This window comes from Trachymyrmex cornetzi, unplaced genomic scaffold (assembly GCF_001594075.2).
Source record: "Trachymyrmex cornetzi isolate Tcor2-1 unplaced genomic scaffold, Tcor1.1 scaffold147, whole genome shotgun sequence".
In the NCBI taxonomy this organism is placed as follows: domain Eukaryota; kingdom Metazoa; phylum Arthropoda; class Insecta; order Hymenoptera; family Formicidae; genus Trachymyrmex; species Trachymyrmex cornetzi.
Window position 1 is genome coordinate 3,806,181 of NW_017296059.1, and position 14,907 is coordinate 3,821,087.

At 35.0% G+C, this 14,907-nt stretch overlaps 1 protein-coding gene across 5 annotated transcripts in view; it reads right to left on the bottom strand.

Moving 5' to 3' along the window:
• The window catches only part of LOC108757785 (broad-complex core protein), a 40,363-nt gene that overhangs the window by 1,890 nt on the left and 23,566 nt on the right, over positions 1-14,907 (bottom strand). Inside the window, exon 6 of one of the 5 annotated variants that reach the window (XM_018502356.1) lies at positions 6,438-6,774. The exons of 3 other annotated variants lie outside the window; for them this stretch is intronic. In XM_018502356.1, the coding sequence (XP_018357858.1) occupies positions 6,494-6,774 (281 nt within the window). In that variant the 3' untranslated portion in view covers positions 6,438-6,493. Of the gene's footprint in view, positions 1-6,437; positions 6,775-13,922; positions 14,532-14,907 lie in introns of those variants that run through there. One more of the 5 variants, XM_018502351.1, reaches the window with a different exon arrangement.

The window sequence follows — 14,907 nt, forward strand, 5'->3', positions numbered from 1 at the left end:
TATTAATTATTAGGGATGCAACGGGTATCCAATCTATCTGACTTTTTTACAATCCGGCTATTTGACCAGTAATACTTTGTTCAATATTTTTTCAAAGCATTTAATTTTACTATTATCTCATAAGATATTTAGCTTTAATTAAATAGATTTAATACAGATGTCGTCTTCATAAAATTTATAGAATAGGTTTTTCTTAAATTTATTTTGAATATAATCAACTTTATTAAGAATCACTAATAGAATATTGAAAAATTGTTTAATAAATATTAGTTATTATAAATTTTTATAGCATACTATACTTATAATGATTAATATTAAAAAATCCTTTTTCTTATTGTAAAAAAACAATTAGATTTAAAATTTTTCAATCTCTTTATGCATAAAATTCAAGTATCCGGCTTATCCGGTAGCAATAAATGAATTATCCGGTTATCCGAGAAATCATTATCCGTTGCATACTTATTAATTATATCAATCACTAATTCTCTATACACGGATATCCATCAGAAATTCTTTTATTTACATTACTGCGATAACATCTGAAAGCGTATAGTCTTACACGATCTTTTAATTAAGTTACAAGCTCACAATTACTATACCGAACGTAACACGTACCTGAATAGAGAACGCAATATTTTGTTTCGTGCTACCGACAGTGTCTCACGATATCTACAGTTAATTTCTAAACTCGCTGCAACACACATCCGCTGTATATTTTTTGTAAAGAGATTATACCCTTCCGGGCCGAGACGGATAATTTTTTTTGCCGTTATTTCGAAATCACCTTTTTGCGATCCTCGTTTGAACACTACGGTAGATCTTTTGACCAGAAAATACGAAATTGTTTGGCTTTCGTAAAAGCTTTGGTAAAACTATGCCTCGGGGGATTAGAATAGCTTTTCTTTTTGCGACAGCGCGTTTTCGATTTCTTATCGCAGCATATACAGAATGACAGCATATTCTATCAATAATTTTTCAGGATCGATAAAGGTAATTTACATGAACTACTTTTGTAGAAGAGTAAAATGTAAAATTCGTTCATATAAATTTATTAAATTATATTACGTTTTTTAATCAAGTTTGATGAGAGTCCGATACACAGTGTTGATGGATGCAATGTTAACTTCGTTCGAAATATTGTTTGTCCTTAATTTTCATCGATCCGAGAAATCTATGAATAGAAAATGTTATATCCTGTTTGCTGTATATATAAGTATATCCAACTCTATGTATTTTTTATCGGTATTAAATTCTCTGCAAACTGTTACATCTCTCTTTCTAAGATACTAATTACCTGAATTTTGCATCGAAACTTTAATTCGAACACGTCCGTGCATCTCGGATGTTCCTCGTAAGACTGGAGATTTTCACATTCATTTTATATTGCGATTTGCAGAAATTGTAGCTCATGTGTCTCAGCAATTTTATACCGTCATCGATCATTTTATTTTTATCGCACACCTCGTCTTACCAATGTGACGCTTTTTCGCTCCGTTGGGCAAGATTTTCTGTCGAGATTCATTTGTCTTGATCCTTTATGTACCTCTTATTTTTCTCGTGGGTTGTTAATCTGTACAATTTCTTACTATCGCAATACCTGTCGTAGGGATACTTAAATCTCTTTGCACAAAATCTTTTCACTTTATTTTATATATATTTTCTTGATATATGTTCAGAATTTATATATTTCAATTTATTTATTAATACTTTTTAATTTTTAATGTTTCTTTTATATATTTCATTTATTATAAAGAAAGTAAAGTTATATTAATCTTTTAGAAATTATAACGTAACATATCGAATAAATAAAATAATAGCTAGAATTATTATATGAAGAAAATAAAAATATTTTTGTACGAGACTGATTTCTACTGCCTTCCAAAAAAGACATAAAATAAAATTATCAAAATGATTCCTAATGCAAGAAAATAATAAGATAAATTAGTTTTATCCTATGTGAAGCTTTAGACAATATTTCTAAATATAAATTCAGATGAATTTCGCCGAGTTTGAGAATCCCTGATACAGTTTTCGCGATAGTCACGTACAGCTCAGACACTTGTTTTTTTTTTTTTTTCGTATGTAGCTTTGTATTAACCCATTAAGTGCCAATCATTATCACGTCGTTCTATAGTGTTTGGTTCCAAGGCGTTGAAAACGTAGTTAACCGCATCTCACAGTGCGATTTTCTAAACGGCATTTAATGAGTTAAATGAGGCATCCGTTCTAGACGCAGATTTTCGTGCTACGATCAACAATTATAATTACGATCACTTATAACTACGAGTAAATAGTTTAGGTGCACAAGTGCAGTGTCACTCTCGAAAAACGAAACGAAATGCGGGCGTGCGCACGTACACGCGTCGTATATTCGGTTATTGTACTACTTGTTGCATAATACTCTTAAATGCGCTCGCTAAAATAAGGTATTCCCGCTTGCGATGTCGCTCCCGTGTGTGTATGTAGATTATTTATTTAATAACAACAACAACGGTAACGATGACGTTTTATATTCAGATCTGTCTTTGGATATATATTGACGCATTTTTCGCAGACGGTCGAAATCAGCGTTTCTTCAACGTTAAATTATATTAATCCTTTATAGAAATTATGACCATCGAATAAATAAAATAATATCTAGAAATAATGCGACGGTAATATGACGTACAAATAAAAAACAAATAAAAACAAAACAAAAATAAGAATAACTATTTTATTTGACTCTTCGAAATAATATATATGCAGTTCTTTTCAGTAATTAGATTACTCTATACTTAGAGGATTTAAATTTCTCGAAATTTCACAAATCCTCACACTGAGGTATGAATTATAATATAAACTTGTCTGAGCGTTTATAACAGTAATAAGTAAAGAAAACATAATAAATTAAACGAAATTCTATAGCTTAACTTATATAATAAAATTATAACACAGAAATCTGTAAGTCTGGTAAAAATATCATTTGTTAGATCCGCATTTTCAGAGACCTTAGGCTCTTCCCTCTTCACGAAACGCAAATGTAATACGGAATAGCGGAGTAGCGGAGAAACGCTGCTTTCGCACTTACTTATACAAAGACAATGTTTACACGAGGCCGGTAACAGAATTAACGGCTACTTTCCGGATGCTTCGCGCCGCTAGATATATTCTTGTTCTATGGTAAACATCTGGAGAAGTGTATGTCAATGCGTAAAATGTAAAACCAGGTATATTTGTATATAAGGCACTGTCTATGCGCTGTCTCGACAGCTAAAGCTGAGGCTCAATGTACACTTAAAAGCTATCGAAAACCATTCTTATCATACTATTCAACGCTATCGTATTAAAACCTTGCTTTAAATTTTTTTCAATTACAAATGGAAAACGCAACCTCGTGTACGATCACCAAATTAAGAATAATAATTCATACAGCACAGATTCTTCCAGCAATATTACAGCAACCTTTGCAATGTTCCAACAGTACTGCAACAATATTGCAACGTTGCAACAATGTTGCCGTATGCTTCTATACTGTATGAAAAAATTATTCAAAGAAGACTATGAGATAATTATACCAAAAGTGTCGAATAAAGAAAACATGGCACGCTTTTTAAGTGCACACCGAGCCCGAGAATCGTTCGCAAAGAAACTTCGGCACGTAGTGTATGTAAACGTGTAAACATAGTCCGTGTAACGTGTCGGAGGTTGTGGCTGCAGAGATAGAGAGAGATAGAGAGAAAGAGAAAGAGAGAGGATTATGACGTTGCGATGTCCTGTGAAGACATAACGGCCGCGAAGAGAGAGCCCCCGGCTGCGTCGAGGAGTATAAAAAAATAACTTCGATCCGTTATACAGACCTGTGTGAATGAGCGATAGAGATCTCGATAATATCTAATGTCCCGTAATAATGACTAGAATCTTTCAAGACCGCTGATTCTTGTTAATCCGGAGGGGAGGCGATTCCAGCTACCGGAGGCTCTACATGAAAATACCAAGCCTTTTGCTTTCTTCGAAAGTTCGCACGCAAAAACTTCACGGGTATCTTTTCGCGAAAGACTCTTTTCCATTTCACTTGCAATAAAAGAATGTTTGATAAATCCTTTTATCAAAGAAAAAAGTGTTTGGCATTTGTGATTATATATAATTGCACAGTAAAATAATTCATATGAATTATAGTTTTGGGTGTCAATTGTATATATATATTTTTGGTGTATAGAACTATAAATATAATTATTATTAATAATATTATAGCAGTAATAACTATAAAAACGAAGCCCTTAACCATAATTGCTTTACCTTGCAATATTATTGTCACAAATACGAACACTTTTCTCTCTGCAGGATCCGTGCGCGAAAATTGTCCACGTACGCTTCTTGCATACTATACTTAATGTACTTAATTGTACTTAAATCTTCTACATGCAAGTTTCTTTAATCCTTGCATTCGCATCATCTGATAGAGCCGCCTCCGTTCTGCGACCTGTACGATACTCAGATCCTTAAACGTATCACTTACTTCTGACCTCTTAACACGCCTTAAGGCGCAATCCGCTAATGTAACACAATCGCCAACTGCACACTTTAGCGAAGATAAATACGCGCGTACAGCAAAGCTAGACACATCAATATTCTCACGGAAACGTATCTAAATCATGGCCGCGTGCTGATATAATTTGTTGAGAGGCGGAAGAAAATCGCGATCGTCTCTCGCAAAAAATTAAATATCGAAAAGCACAACTATCCACTACATTTCAGCAAGTCGTAGCACATACGGAGCGTCTAAAATATACAGCAATACCTTCCCCAATAGCACAATTTATTGGCACAATATTGGCCAAAGATTGGTCCATAGATCCTCAGCATTTAATAATATATGATCGATGTATCGCCAATGTATCGCCAATAAATTACTAGGGTCTTTTCCACGAAGAAGACTCCTATGTATAGTAAATATTAAATCATCAAAGTATTGCTGTTTACGCTCCATATATTTACGGCGGATGAACAGAATTGGCAGATTTTTAATAAAATCGAGAATTGCTGAAGTTCAAAAAACTTACTCGCTGAATTTCTAATCAGAAGATATTGGAATTAATCTTCTCCGAAAGCATTCACCCTTACATTTTTTTTCCATCATATTTTTTTCAGGAAATGAATTTTTTATCTTGATCCGACTTGCCCTCCAATTTCGTTCACCCGCCGTTTTTTATACTCGTTAATATATTAACGAATACGCGTGAATCGTCGACGATTCTGCGGATCTCAGCGTGTTTAAATGCGTCGTTAACAAAGATGCACAATTCTTGCACAGCTATATAAATATTTAGTACTCCGGTAGAAATCCGTTGCATTTAGATCCTTGGCTAAATTAAGACGTACACGTTCAGACAAAGCACATTACCACTCAGCTTGCTCTTGTAACAATAATCGAGCGTCGCTTAAACAATGTAAAAATTATAAAAAAAACTCCACTTCAAAGTACTTAATTTTTCAAGAGGAAGAGGATGCATTGTATTTATCACGTCGCGTTTAATCGTGAACTTCCATTTCTACTACCTTGAAAAATAAACGCTGTTTAGCAATGACAATTGTGTCAAATAAAAAAATCAATGTATCGGTTAACGTATTTTCTGAAGAGAGCGCATCCTTCAAGGTTTAATCATTATTCGCTTGCATGCATCGCAAGAAAAAATTAGCAAGCGAAGAGGCGCGCAAGTTTTTATCTGCGAGAGCCTCGTCCTCAAAAGAGACTTACATCTCTGAACAATTATGGATATGGACGATCGTCATCTTGATACTACCGTCAAGTAATCGCAATGTTTCTCGCATGTCTAATGGAAATATAGGCATCTCTTCTTTTTTTATTTATAAAAAAAATTAGCCTTCAGAGACGGGAGAATTTATTTTTAGAATCTTATAACTTGAGTAAAATTTATTTAACCCTGCTATCTGTACAAATTTACTATACAATTATATTCGCTTTTTTTAACTAAAAAAAATTATCACAGAAAAATCATTAACAGACGAAGTCATCAAATATATATAAATATATATATCAGCAAAGATTTTACAGAAAAAATATTAGTAAGAAAATAAACTATATCTTGGAAAATAAATTCACATTTTGTCAAATAGACCTGAACGTCCTGAACAGATCAGCAGAGTAACTTCAAGTAATGTGAGTACCTATCCTTCCTGTCGGCAACAAAATTTAAATTAATCAAGTCCCATTCAAGACCACGTTCGCGATAAACATAGTCGAGAAATGTAGTATTAAGGTGATGGACGCTGCCGCGATCGGCGCAAAGAACGGGCTCTCGCATCGGTAAACGCACAAGATATCCGCTTGGAGCGGATCAACAAGCAATGTCACTCGGGCGTTCAATAATAATAGTGAAGCCACGACAATCGGTATCTATTATCTCAGTGAGGGGGAGAGACAGAAAGAGGGAGGGGGAGAGAGAGAGAGAGAGAGAGAGAGAGAGAGAGAGAGAGAGAGAGAGAGAGAGATGATCTACGAGTCCAATTCGCTTTTCGGGCTGCGCTGCCTGTAGATCGTTTTTTGCCAGGGTATTTGGTGTTTCAGGCGCATGTGACGCCGCAGGTCGGTTCTACGACTGAGAGTGGTGTGGCAGACGATGCAGGTAGTCTGGTTGCGATGCACTTCGAGGTGCTGGGTCAGCGAGGCAAGGTGCCTGTAAACGTTTCCGCAGAGTCGGCACGGAAAACGCCCCGGGCCCTGCATCACCTGACCAGTTGTATCGCCAACGTGCTTCCGATTGCGTCCCACCCCCCCTGCAACACATTAACACAGCCACGTGACCCGCCGGTTCCTCATCATCAATTATCAACGGGAACACAGTCAGTTGGGAGATCACAGGTAAAGGAGAGGGCCGGAAGGGGACAGTGGAGATCGAGGGGGTGGGAGGGGAAGGGACACAGTGGTGACACGTTAACACAGGCCATCCATTACGAGGGGATCGTCAGTCGATTACCGGTGAGACTCGGATGACAACGTGTAGAGACCTCGGGCGTGAACTTTAACCCTTTATCTCGTGACTCTAGATACCTATCTCTGATAAGCCACCACTATCACATCACTATCTATTGTAATACCAAATAGTTTCTAGAACTAGACTGTTGCTTGAATTACAAAATTATATTATCCAATTTTGCTACTACAACAAGAAGCTTCCTATCAAAATGATCAAATATTTTCAAATATATTTCGATACTTCAGTCATTAAATCGAGTCACTTAGACGTATTTTATCATGCTCTTCCAAATTAGCTGGCCTCGGTGGGGAATCGGGTGAAATCATTGCCGTAGGTAAAGGGTTAAAATGCGCGCGATCGGTTGCTCCAGTGTGTCGAGGAACGCGCGTTCAATAGTCATTAGTCCTTATACGTGTGGGGTCAACGTGCACTGTATTGGCCGATGTGTTAGCAGGCGCCGGGTAGGACGCCCCCGAAGAGCGCGCGATCGACTGATGATCCTCCTCGAAGTGTGTACTTTGTGTGTGTAAACTACTCCCTTCGATCGGCTCTCACCGAGCGTAATTAATCGGGCCCAACACCCGATCGAATCCCGAACGTCGGATTCGGTCACTATGCATAGTACAACAGTTAAACTGTCATGCACAATATCGCCCTTCTGGTCAACTTCTTATTTGGTTACGTAAGTTACGTTTCTCGAAAGCTATTTTGGGCAATCATTTACTTTCACGATTATTACACACAGATTAATAGCCTTGAATAATTAGTTTTTGTGAAAAATACAATTAAAAAACTATCCTTCTCTTTGTGTAGACTAACAAAAATTTCTTGTTGAAAGTGAACGAATCAGAAGGTTCATTCTGATCATATCAATCAGAATTTTGGTCTCAAATAGAATTATAATAGATTCAACCAGAAAATTCTGATTCGTCCATTTTCAATCAGAATTCCAATTAATTGCAATAAAGCAACCAAACTCTTTTTCCAGTGCACAAATTCGTCACTGATTACATAAATTATAAATTATATGATTGTATAATACTTCTGTGTAACCTTTCTGATAAACCTTTCTGTCAAAATGCATAATTTTTCACTCCATCTCTACTGTGTTTTACAAGGTTCTCGTTAAAAAATAAAAATAAAAACGAGATAAAGTCTTACAACATTATTTTGTTTGAAGAGTAGAAAGCATGATAACAAAATCTGTACAAAAATATAAACATTTTTACCGTTTCTAATTCGAAATGAGTACCCATGCACAGACAGAAGTGTTACTCTGAGAATTTTCGTTCACATCAGAAGTAAATAATCCTCTAATTAAAATTTTCGATTACATTAGAGTCGATTGCATTTATTTCATTAATACTGATTATTTAATCATAATAATTATTAGCACAATTACTGGCTATTACTATAGCTATTAATCAATTATTTTCTGCCCAATCTTGCTTGAAATATATAGACATCACAAGTATACCAACACCCTCTAAGACATATTAACAATTAATAGTTAATTGTTATAACATCGCATGTAATAAATCACATCACATGTAATAAACAGTATAATAAGTACTGTAGTAAATATTATATTAAGTACGGTTATAATTATATATTTCACATCGTAAATAACGAGATCGGCATGATTGATTGTGCCGATGTATTATAGAGATACTATAATCAGAGTTTAGTAAAAGCGGGCACAACTTCTGATTGATTCTCCAGGTTCTCCTCTTTGGCTTGGTATTCTTCGGATAGCATTGTCGGAAAACGAGAGCGAAGAAAAGGAACAGGGAACAGAGAATAGAGAATAAGAATTTCAACCTATCAGAGATCATGTATTATGGAATACGCAGTGTGTATTCCACAATACATGATTTCTGATAGGTTGAAATTCTTATTCTCTGTTCTCTGTTCCCTGTTGCTTTTATTGTGCAGAGCCCCATAGATAGCCACATATAAACAGATGAGTAAAGCCTTGTGTCAAAGAAGTTAGAAATTGCTTTGAGATCTTGGACAAAGAGAAAATTAACAAATTACAATTGAAGAATTCGGCTAATTGATCAATTCGATTGATCAGTTTCTTCACATATTGACCATATTGCCTGTCACGTGTTCTGACACTTTCTGCGCATACGTTCATACGAGAAAGAAAATAATATATGTTATCTCTTTCTATGCACCATTGTTGGCCCACATTCGCCAAACTCTGATTATAGTACTTCTAATGTGTTAAGTCTGATCTACATAAGACGCGAGTCGCAGGTCGCTTGTTGCATCAGCCAATCCGATGCGTCAATTTTAAAAATGACGCTTCGAGATTGGCTGATGCAAGAAGCTTGCGGCCTGCTACTCGCGTTGTGCATCTTACGTAGATCGGGCTGAAGCGCCGGCACTAATTAGCACGTGTAAGTACTTGCTTCAGAATCACAGCGGATTAGGTGAATTAGAAGGTGTCGTGGTGCAGTGCTGCAGCTTGTCTTCTAATCAACTGTGTGTCACTTCGACACATGTGTGTTGCGTGAAACGAAAGCGCAAAAAAAGCGATTCATTCTAGGTCATCTCGCGCGCAATTGTCCGTGCAATTATTTATGCTCAGTAAATATTAAGTAAATTAATTTAAATCGAGGACGAACTTCAAGTGGGGGTGAAACGAAGTCACGCGACCGTAAATCTCGTGTCGCACACTATATTAGAGATTGAGGATTGGAAATTAGAATTCGACCAGTTAGATAATTGTAATCTTAATCCGGTCTGATTGGCTTAAATTCTAATCTCCAATTTGCAATCCTCAATATATATAGTGTGACACGGGCTTAACGTCGCAAAACCGACGTTTCGCGAGAAGGAAAGAGGAGAATCTCGCTTATGTGAGTTCATAATTTTTTCAACTTTATTCACACATATGTCCACTTACATTATTTAGCCTGCATAAGCCAAACATAGGATTACGTAATGATATATTATATATATATATATATTATTTTTTCCATACTTTATGTATACATATATATGTCTCATCTCTTTTTTTTCTTTTATAAATAATCAACTAAGGAAATATCAATTCGTCTAGGACAACATTTAATTGGCGGTGTTGTACTTATTTCGCATTCGTGACTTTTTCGAGGAATGTGCACATTCGCTTTTCCGTCCGTAACAAAATAATATTTCGTGCTCGCGTACGCGCGCGCGTACACGACCGCCGATTAATCAATATGTACACGCGCAATTACATCATACGTGTACGCGTATGAACAGAAGTGTATAAATATAACACGGATAATTATATACATATGTGTTATGTATACGTGTTATGTATACATATATGTATGTAAACCGTATAGCGTCTCTAAAGGATTCATTAAAACAAATGACGCCACGCATGGTAACTTAAATAAAAGAAAATTTTACGTAAAAACATAAATCATAACGTAAAATTAACAGCATCCGAATTGTTATTCGTGTACATGGTGCACTGTTCTGCAATGTATCATAAAACGTATGTGAATATTATGCAATTAATGACAAAAGAACCGATTTATAAAATAAAAATATATATTATTAAGGCAGTTTATTCGTATGGAAATTAATTTCCTTTAAACTTCTTTTCTCCTATTTTTCTAAATTTATTGGGGAAATTAGTTAGTATAAAAACTTTCAAATACACTAAAAATATAAATAGATTGTGAAACAATGTTCTGATGCTCCATTTCTTAAAGAAAATTTGATTTTAATATTTCTGAAAGACAACTCAATACATTTGAAAAATATTCCGTATAATTCGAACGTTTTTCCTCAATCAATTTAGACAATTGCGATACACGAAATCCATCTCGTCATATTGCACCAAAACGTGAAAAAGACAAAGAAAACTAATCCACGAGCATTGGAACTAAATATAATTGCACTAAGTTGCATCCTCGTTTGTAAAACTAGCGTCAATTTGTACATTCTCACTTCGTTAAGAAATTTCGATGACTTCGATGGTCATCGATAAATATCTCGAAGTTCTCGAAAAAGAAATCGTAGATATAATGATTCTAAAACGAAAAATATAGCCTCTTTATGGAAGAATCTCTTGTACTTATCGACAGTCACCTCATGGTAAAAAATGAGCATTACGCATTCATTCTCTCTCCTACAGTGCAAAATTATATTTGCACCTATACATACAGTACTGTCCACAAATCTATTAATATAATTTATATTATGATATATACTATTAATTTAAATCTAATCTGTTAGATTTAATATTATTACATTTACTGTTATTTTAATTTAATATAATATATTATATATGTAATATTATATACAATATATAATATTATATATATTTAATTTTATTGTATAATATTAAATATATTATTATGTACTTAATACAATATTATTATAATATTATATTAATATTTTTAAATACAATTTTATCTCTCTCTAAAGTTGTAGATATAGCATTTTGTATTTTTTGTATAAATAAATTACAAATATATTTATGTGTATATCTATATCTTTTTTAAATAATCTTAGGTAGTCAACTTGTTTAACTTATGGACAGTAAAGTAATGTGTAAATAAAATAATTTAATTTGTAAATATAGTTACATTATATATTCTTATAATAGATTATCGATTTGTTTTTAATTTAAAAATTGTAAAAGTACACAGGCGTGACTATCGATGAGCTCCGAGACTCTAATGGCAAAGTGAAATGAGCTCATTGCACCGTTCATTCGTTGCATATAATGCTATCGCAAAATCGGAGCTGATAAAAAAATAGAACAAACAATAACGACAACAAAATAAACAAACGAAATATAATATAGTAAGAGATATTAACTTTACATCTGCGAAACTAAAATAAAAAATTAGGATATACTATTTATATGTATATATGTATATACTATTAGATATATTAGATATTTGGCAAAAGTCTCCGAGACCTTAAAAACTAGTGCATGTGAGTATGCGTAATATCATGAACATAAATTCGCGACCCGGGATCAATAACACAGAACCCGAGAACGTAATGGCGCGTCGAATAACGACGAAAAATTCAGCCAATCGTCGAGATGTGAAACATGAAATTCGGCACGTTGACACTTAAAAAAATAATGGCACAGGGCAATTAATCAAATGTTAACTTGAAACGATTATTTTTCGATCATGGTAAAAATGCAGCGTGCGTATATATATTATATATATTGCTGTTGCTTGATATAATATACAGGGTGTTCCTGAGTTAAATCGCCAGACTTAAAATATGAATTTAGAACTTAAAACATTATTTATTTCTATAATTCTGTAACTTAAGAAATCAATATCTCTTAAACGATGCGTTTGCGAATAAACTTGCAGAAGAACTTTTTGTGATCCTAAATTCATATTTCAAGTTTGACGGTTTAATCCGGGAAAATCTTGTATATCAATTAAAAAGATATAATAGAATATAATAAAACCTAATTTATAAGTAATAATTTAAAAAAAAAAAGAAATCGTATATATTATATAGTGAGTATATAAAAATTTGCTTTTACTTTCTTAATTAAATATGTCAACTCAATTTTTGCAACAAAATTTAAGATAATAGATTGTTTCAAAATTATTCTAGCAATTTTACCACGATCACGTGGATCACCAGGCCTCGGTGATTGTCGAATTGGCGATCTAAAGCCCGATCTACATAAGACGCAAAACGCGAGACACAGGTCGCAAGTTTGTTGCGTCAACCAATCCGATGCGTCAATTTTAAAAATGATACTTCGAGATTGGCTAACGCAAGAAGCTTGCGACCTGCGACTCGCGTTCTACGTGATAAGTCCATTTTATTTAGACGTAAGCCGATCGCAAGTTTGTTGCGACAGCCAATCAGAAGTTTGCATTTTGAAATCAATGCTTCAGATTGGCTGTCGCAACAAACTTGTGATCGGCTTGCGTCTAATGTAGAATAGGTTTTATGTAGATTTGGTTTAAGATACGGCAGAACCACGTCGCTGAATCGCATCGATGGTACGAAAAAAATGCACATTCCTCCTTATGCTATTAAGTACTGAACTTTCGAAGAAATTTGACTAGATAAAATAAATCATTTCTGTTCTCCCTTCGTGTCTTTGGTTACAACAAATGTATCCGTGTATACGCACATGGTCTATATGTGTACGTGTATAAGTGTTTCGTGTTCCTTCTTATGTGCATTATACACATATAGATACACATATATACATATATATGTATGTGTACGAATGACTAGGTTGTGAAGTTCAAGACAGGCATAACATAAATTCCTCGTCGACGACTAGAGTAGAATAGGCCCGACGCTCAACGACACGTCATTAATGTCACGACAAATAATAATTGCTGCGATCTTTGCACATGCTTTGTTCTTCTATTAAAACAAAAAAAAATTGCACCGCTAAATGAGAAAAACTTACTCAATAAATTGTTAATTTAATTAATACAGTGACGTTAAATTATTTAACTCACGAAAATGTATTAAATTATCTCTAATTTAGGTCATTATTTACTGAACACATACGTTAATATGCTTACTTTGTTTGCGTTAATATGCATGTTTATTTTGAAACTAATCACAGAAATGGATTGATTTATATTTTGATTTACAAGGAAATTAAAAATAACAAAATGTTATTTGACTCAAGAGATTGGGTTATCATTGCTCCTTTGATATCTAACAAGACATAGACAGTAAGTTAATTGACCAATTACAGAATGTAAGATTATTGTCATACATTTTCTATTGTGATTGGCCAATTCGCTACTGCTTACATCTTATTACTTTACGTTTTTCTATGTGTTTCTGGCTTAATAAATTAACTAAAACTAATTATCAGCTTTCAACAGAACTGATCCCAATCGAAGGAACCGAAACGAAACATTTATAGGCTATCTACAATAAGCCATTACCTGAGTTTAAGTCAAGCCATAAGAAATTGATTAATCATAGTCGATTATTCTTCTCACATTCGACTGTGATTAGTCAATTTCTTATAACTTAAAACCTAAAACTTAGGTAATGACTTATTATAGAAAGCCCATTGCAATTAGCATAAAGTGCAGCACATTTTAAAAACCTACTGTACCCGATGGTAAAAGAATCAGGTTAAAATAATGGCGAGGATCGTCGGGATCTATCCTCCTTTGCGTCGACGGGATTCTTTCTTTGGTAGGGCGTTTTCGCACTAAGGAATAGGACTAGAGGTGATTCTTTCCACGCTGCTCTCCCTAATGCGTATTGTCGTGTAGGTCGCGTTCGCGTCGATGCTCGACGGACTGCCGGCGTCCTGCTGGGCGATCGTCTGGGTCGACGACACGATCGGCGTCTCAACGCCGCTGGCCGCGACGGATGCGGTCGTCCCGAGCCAGCCGTGACGGTTCCTCAAGTGGCGCTTCATGTGCGTGGTGCGGCTGAGCACTTTGTGGCACACCGGGCACTGGGTCGTGCCCTTGTGCATATTCATGTGTTTATACATCGAGTCCCGATTCCAAAACGATTTACCGCAGAGTTTGCACGAGTGCGACGGCTGTTCGATGACCACCGTGTGTGAATCTAAATCAGACATAAACGTTCATGCTACGTCGTGGCGCCGGTTGCGCGGCTCTCGCGGTGCCCTAAGTACTTCCGGATTTCGTGTTATGGAACGCGCTACCGGATCGCTCATCACCTGTACCCAAGTACTCGAGATGCGACAGAATCCCCGCAATCAACGACGTGACATTTTTCATCCCATGATGAATTCTTCTTTCATCATGATTCAATTTTTATTATAAAAAGGATACATTACAATTATTAATAAATATTAAGCATATTATATATAAAATAAAATTATTTTTATATAATGTTGTGGCGACTCGCCACTAGAGGTCCACGGGACTCACTCGGTTCGCGTAAGCACCGCGCCGCGCGAATTCCCTTTAAATAGAAT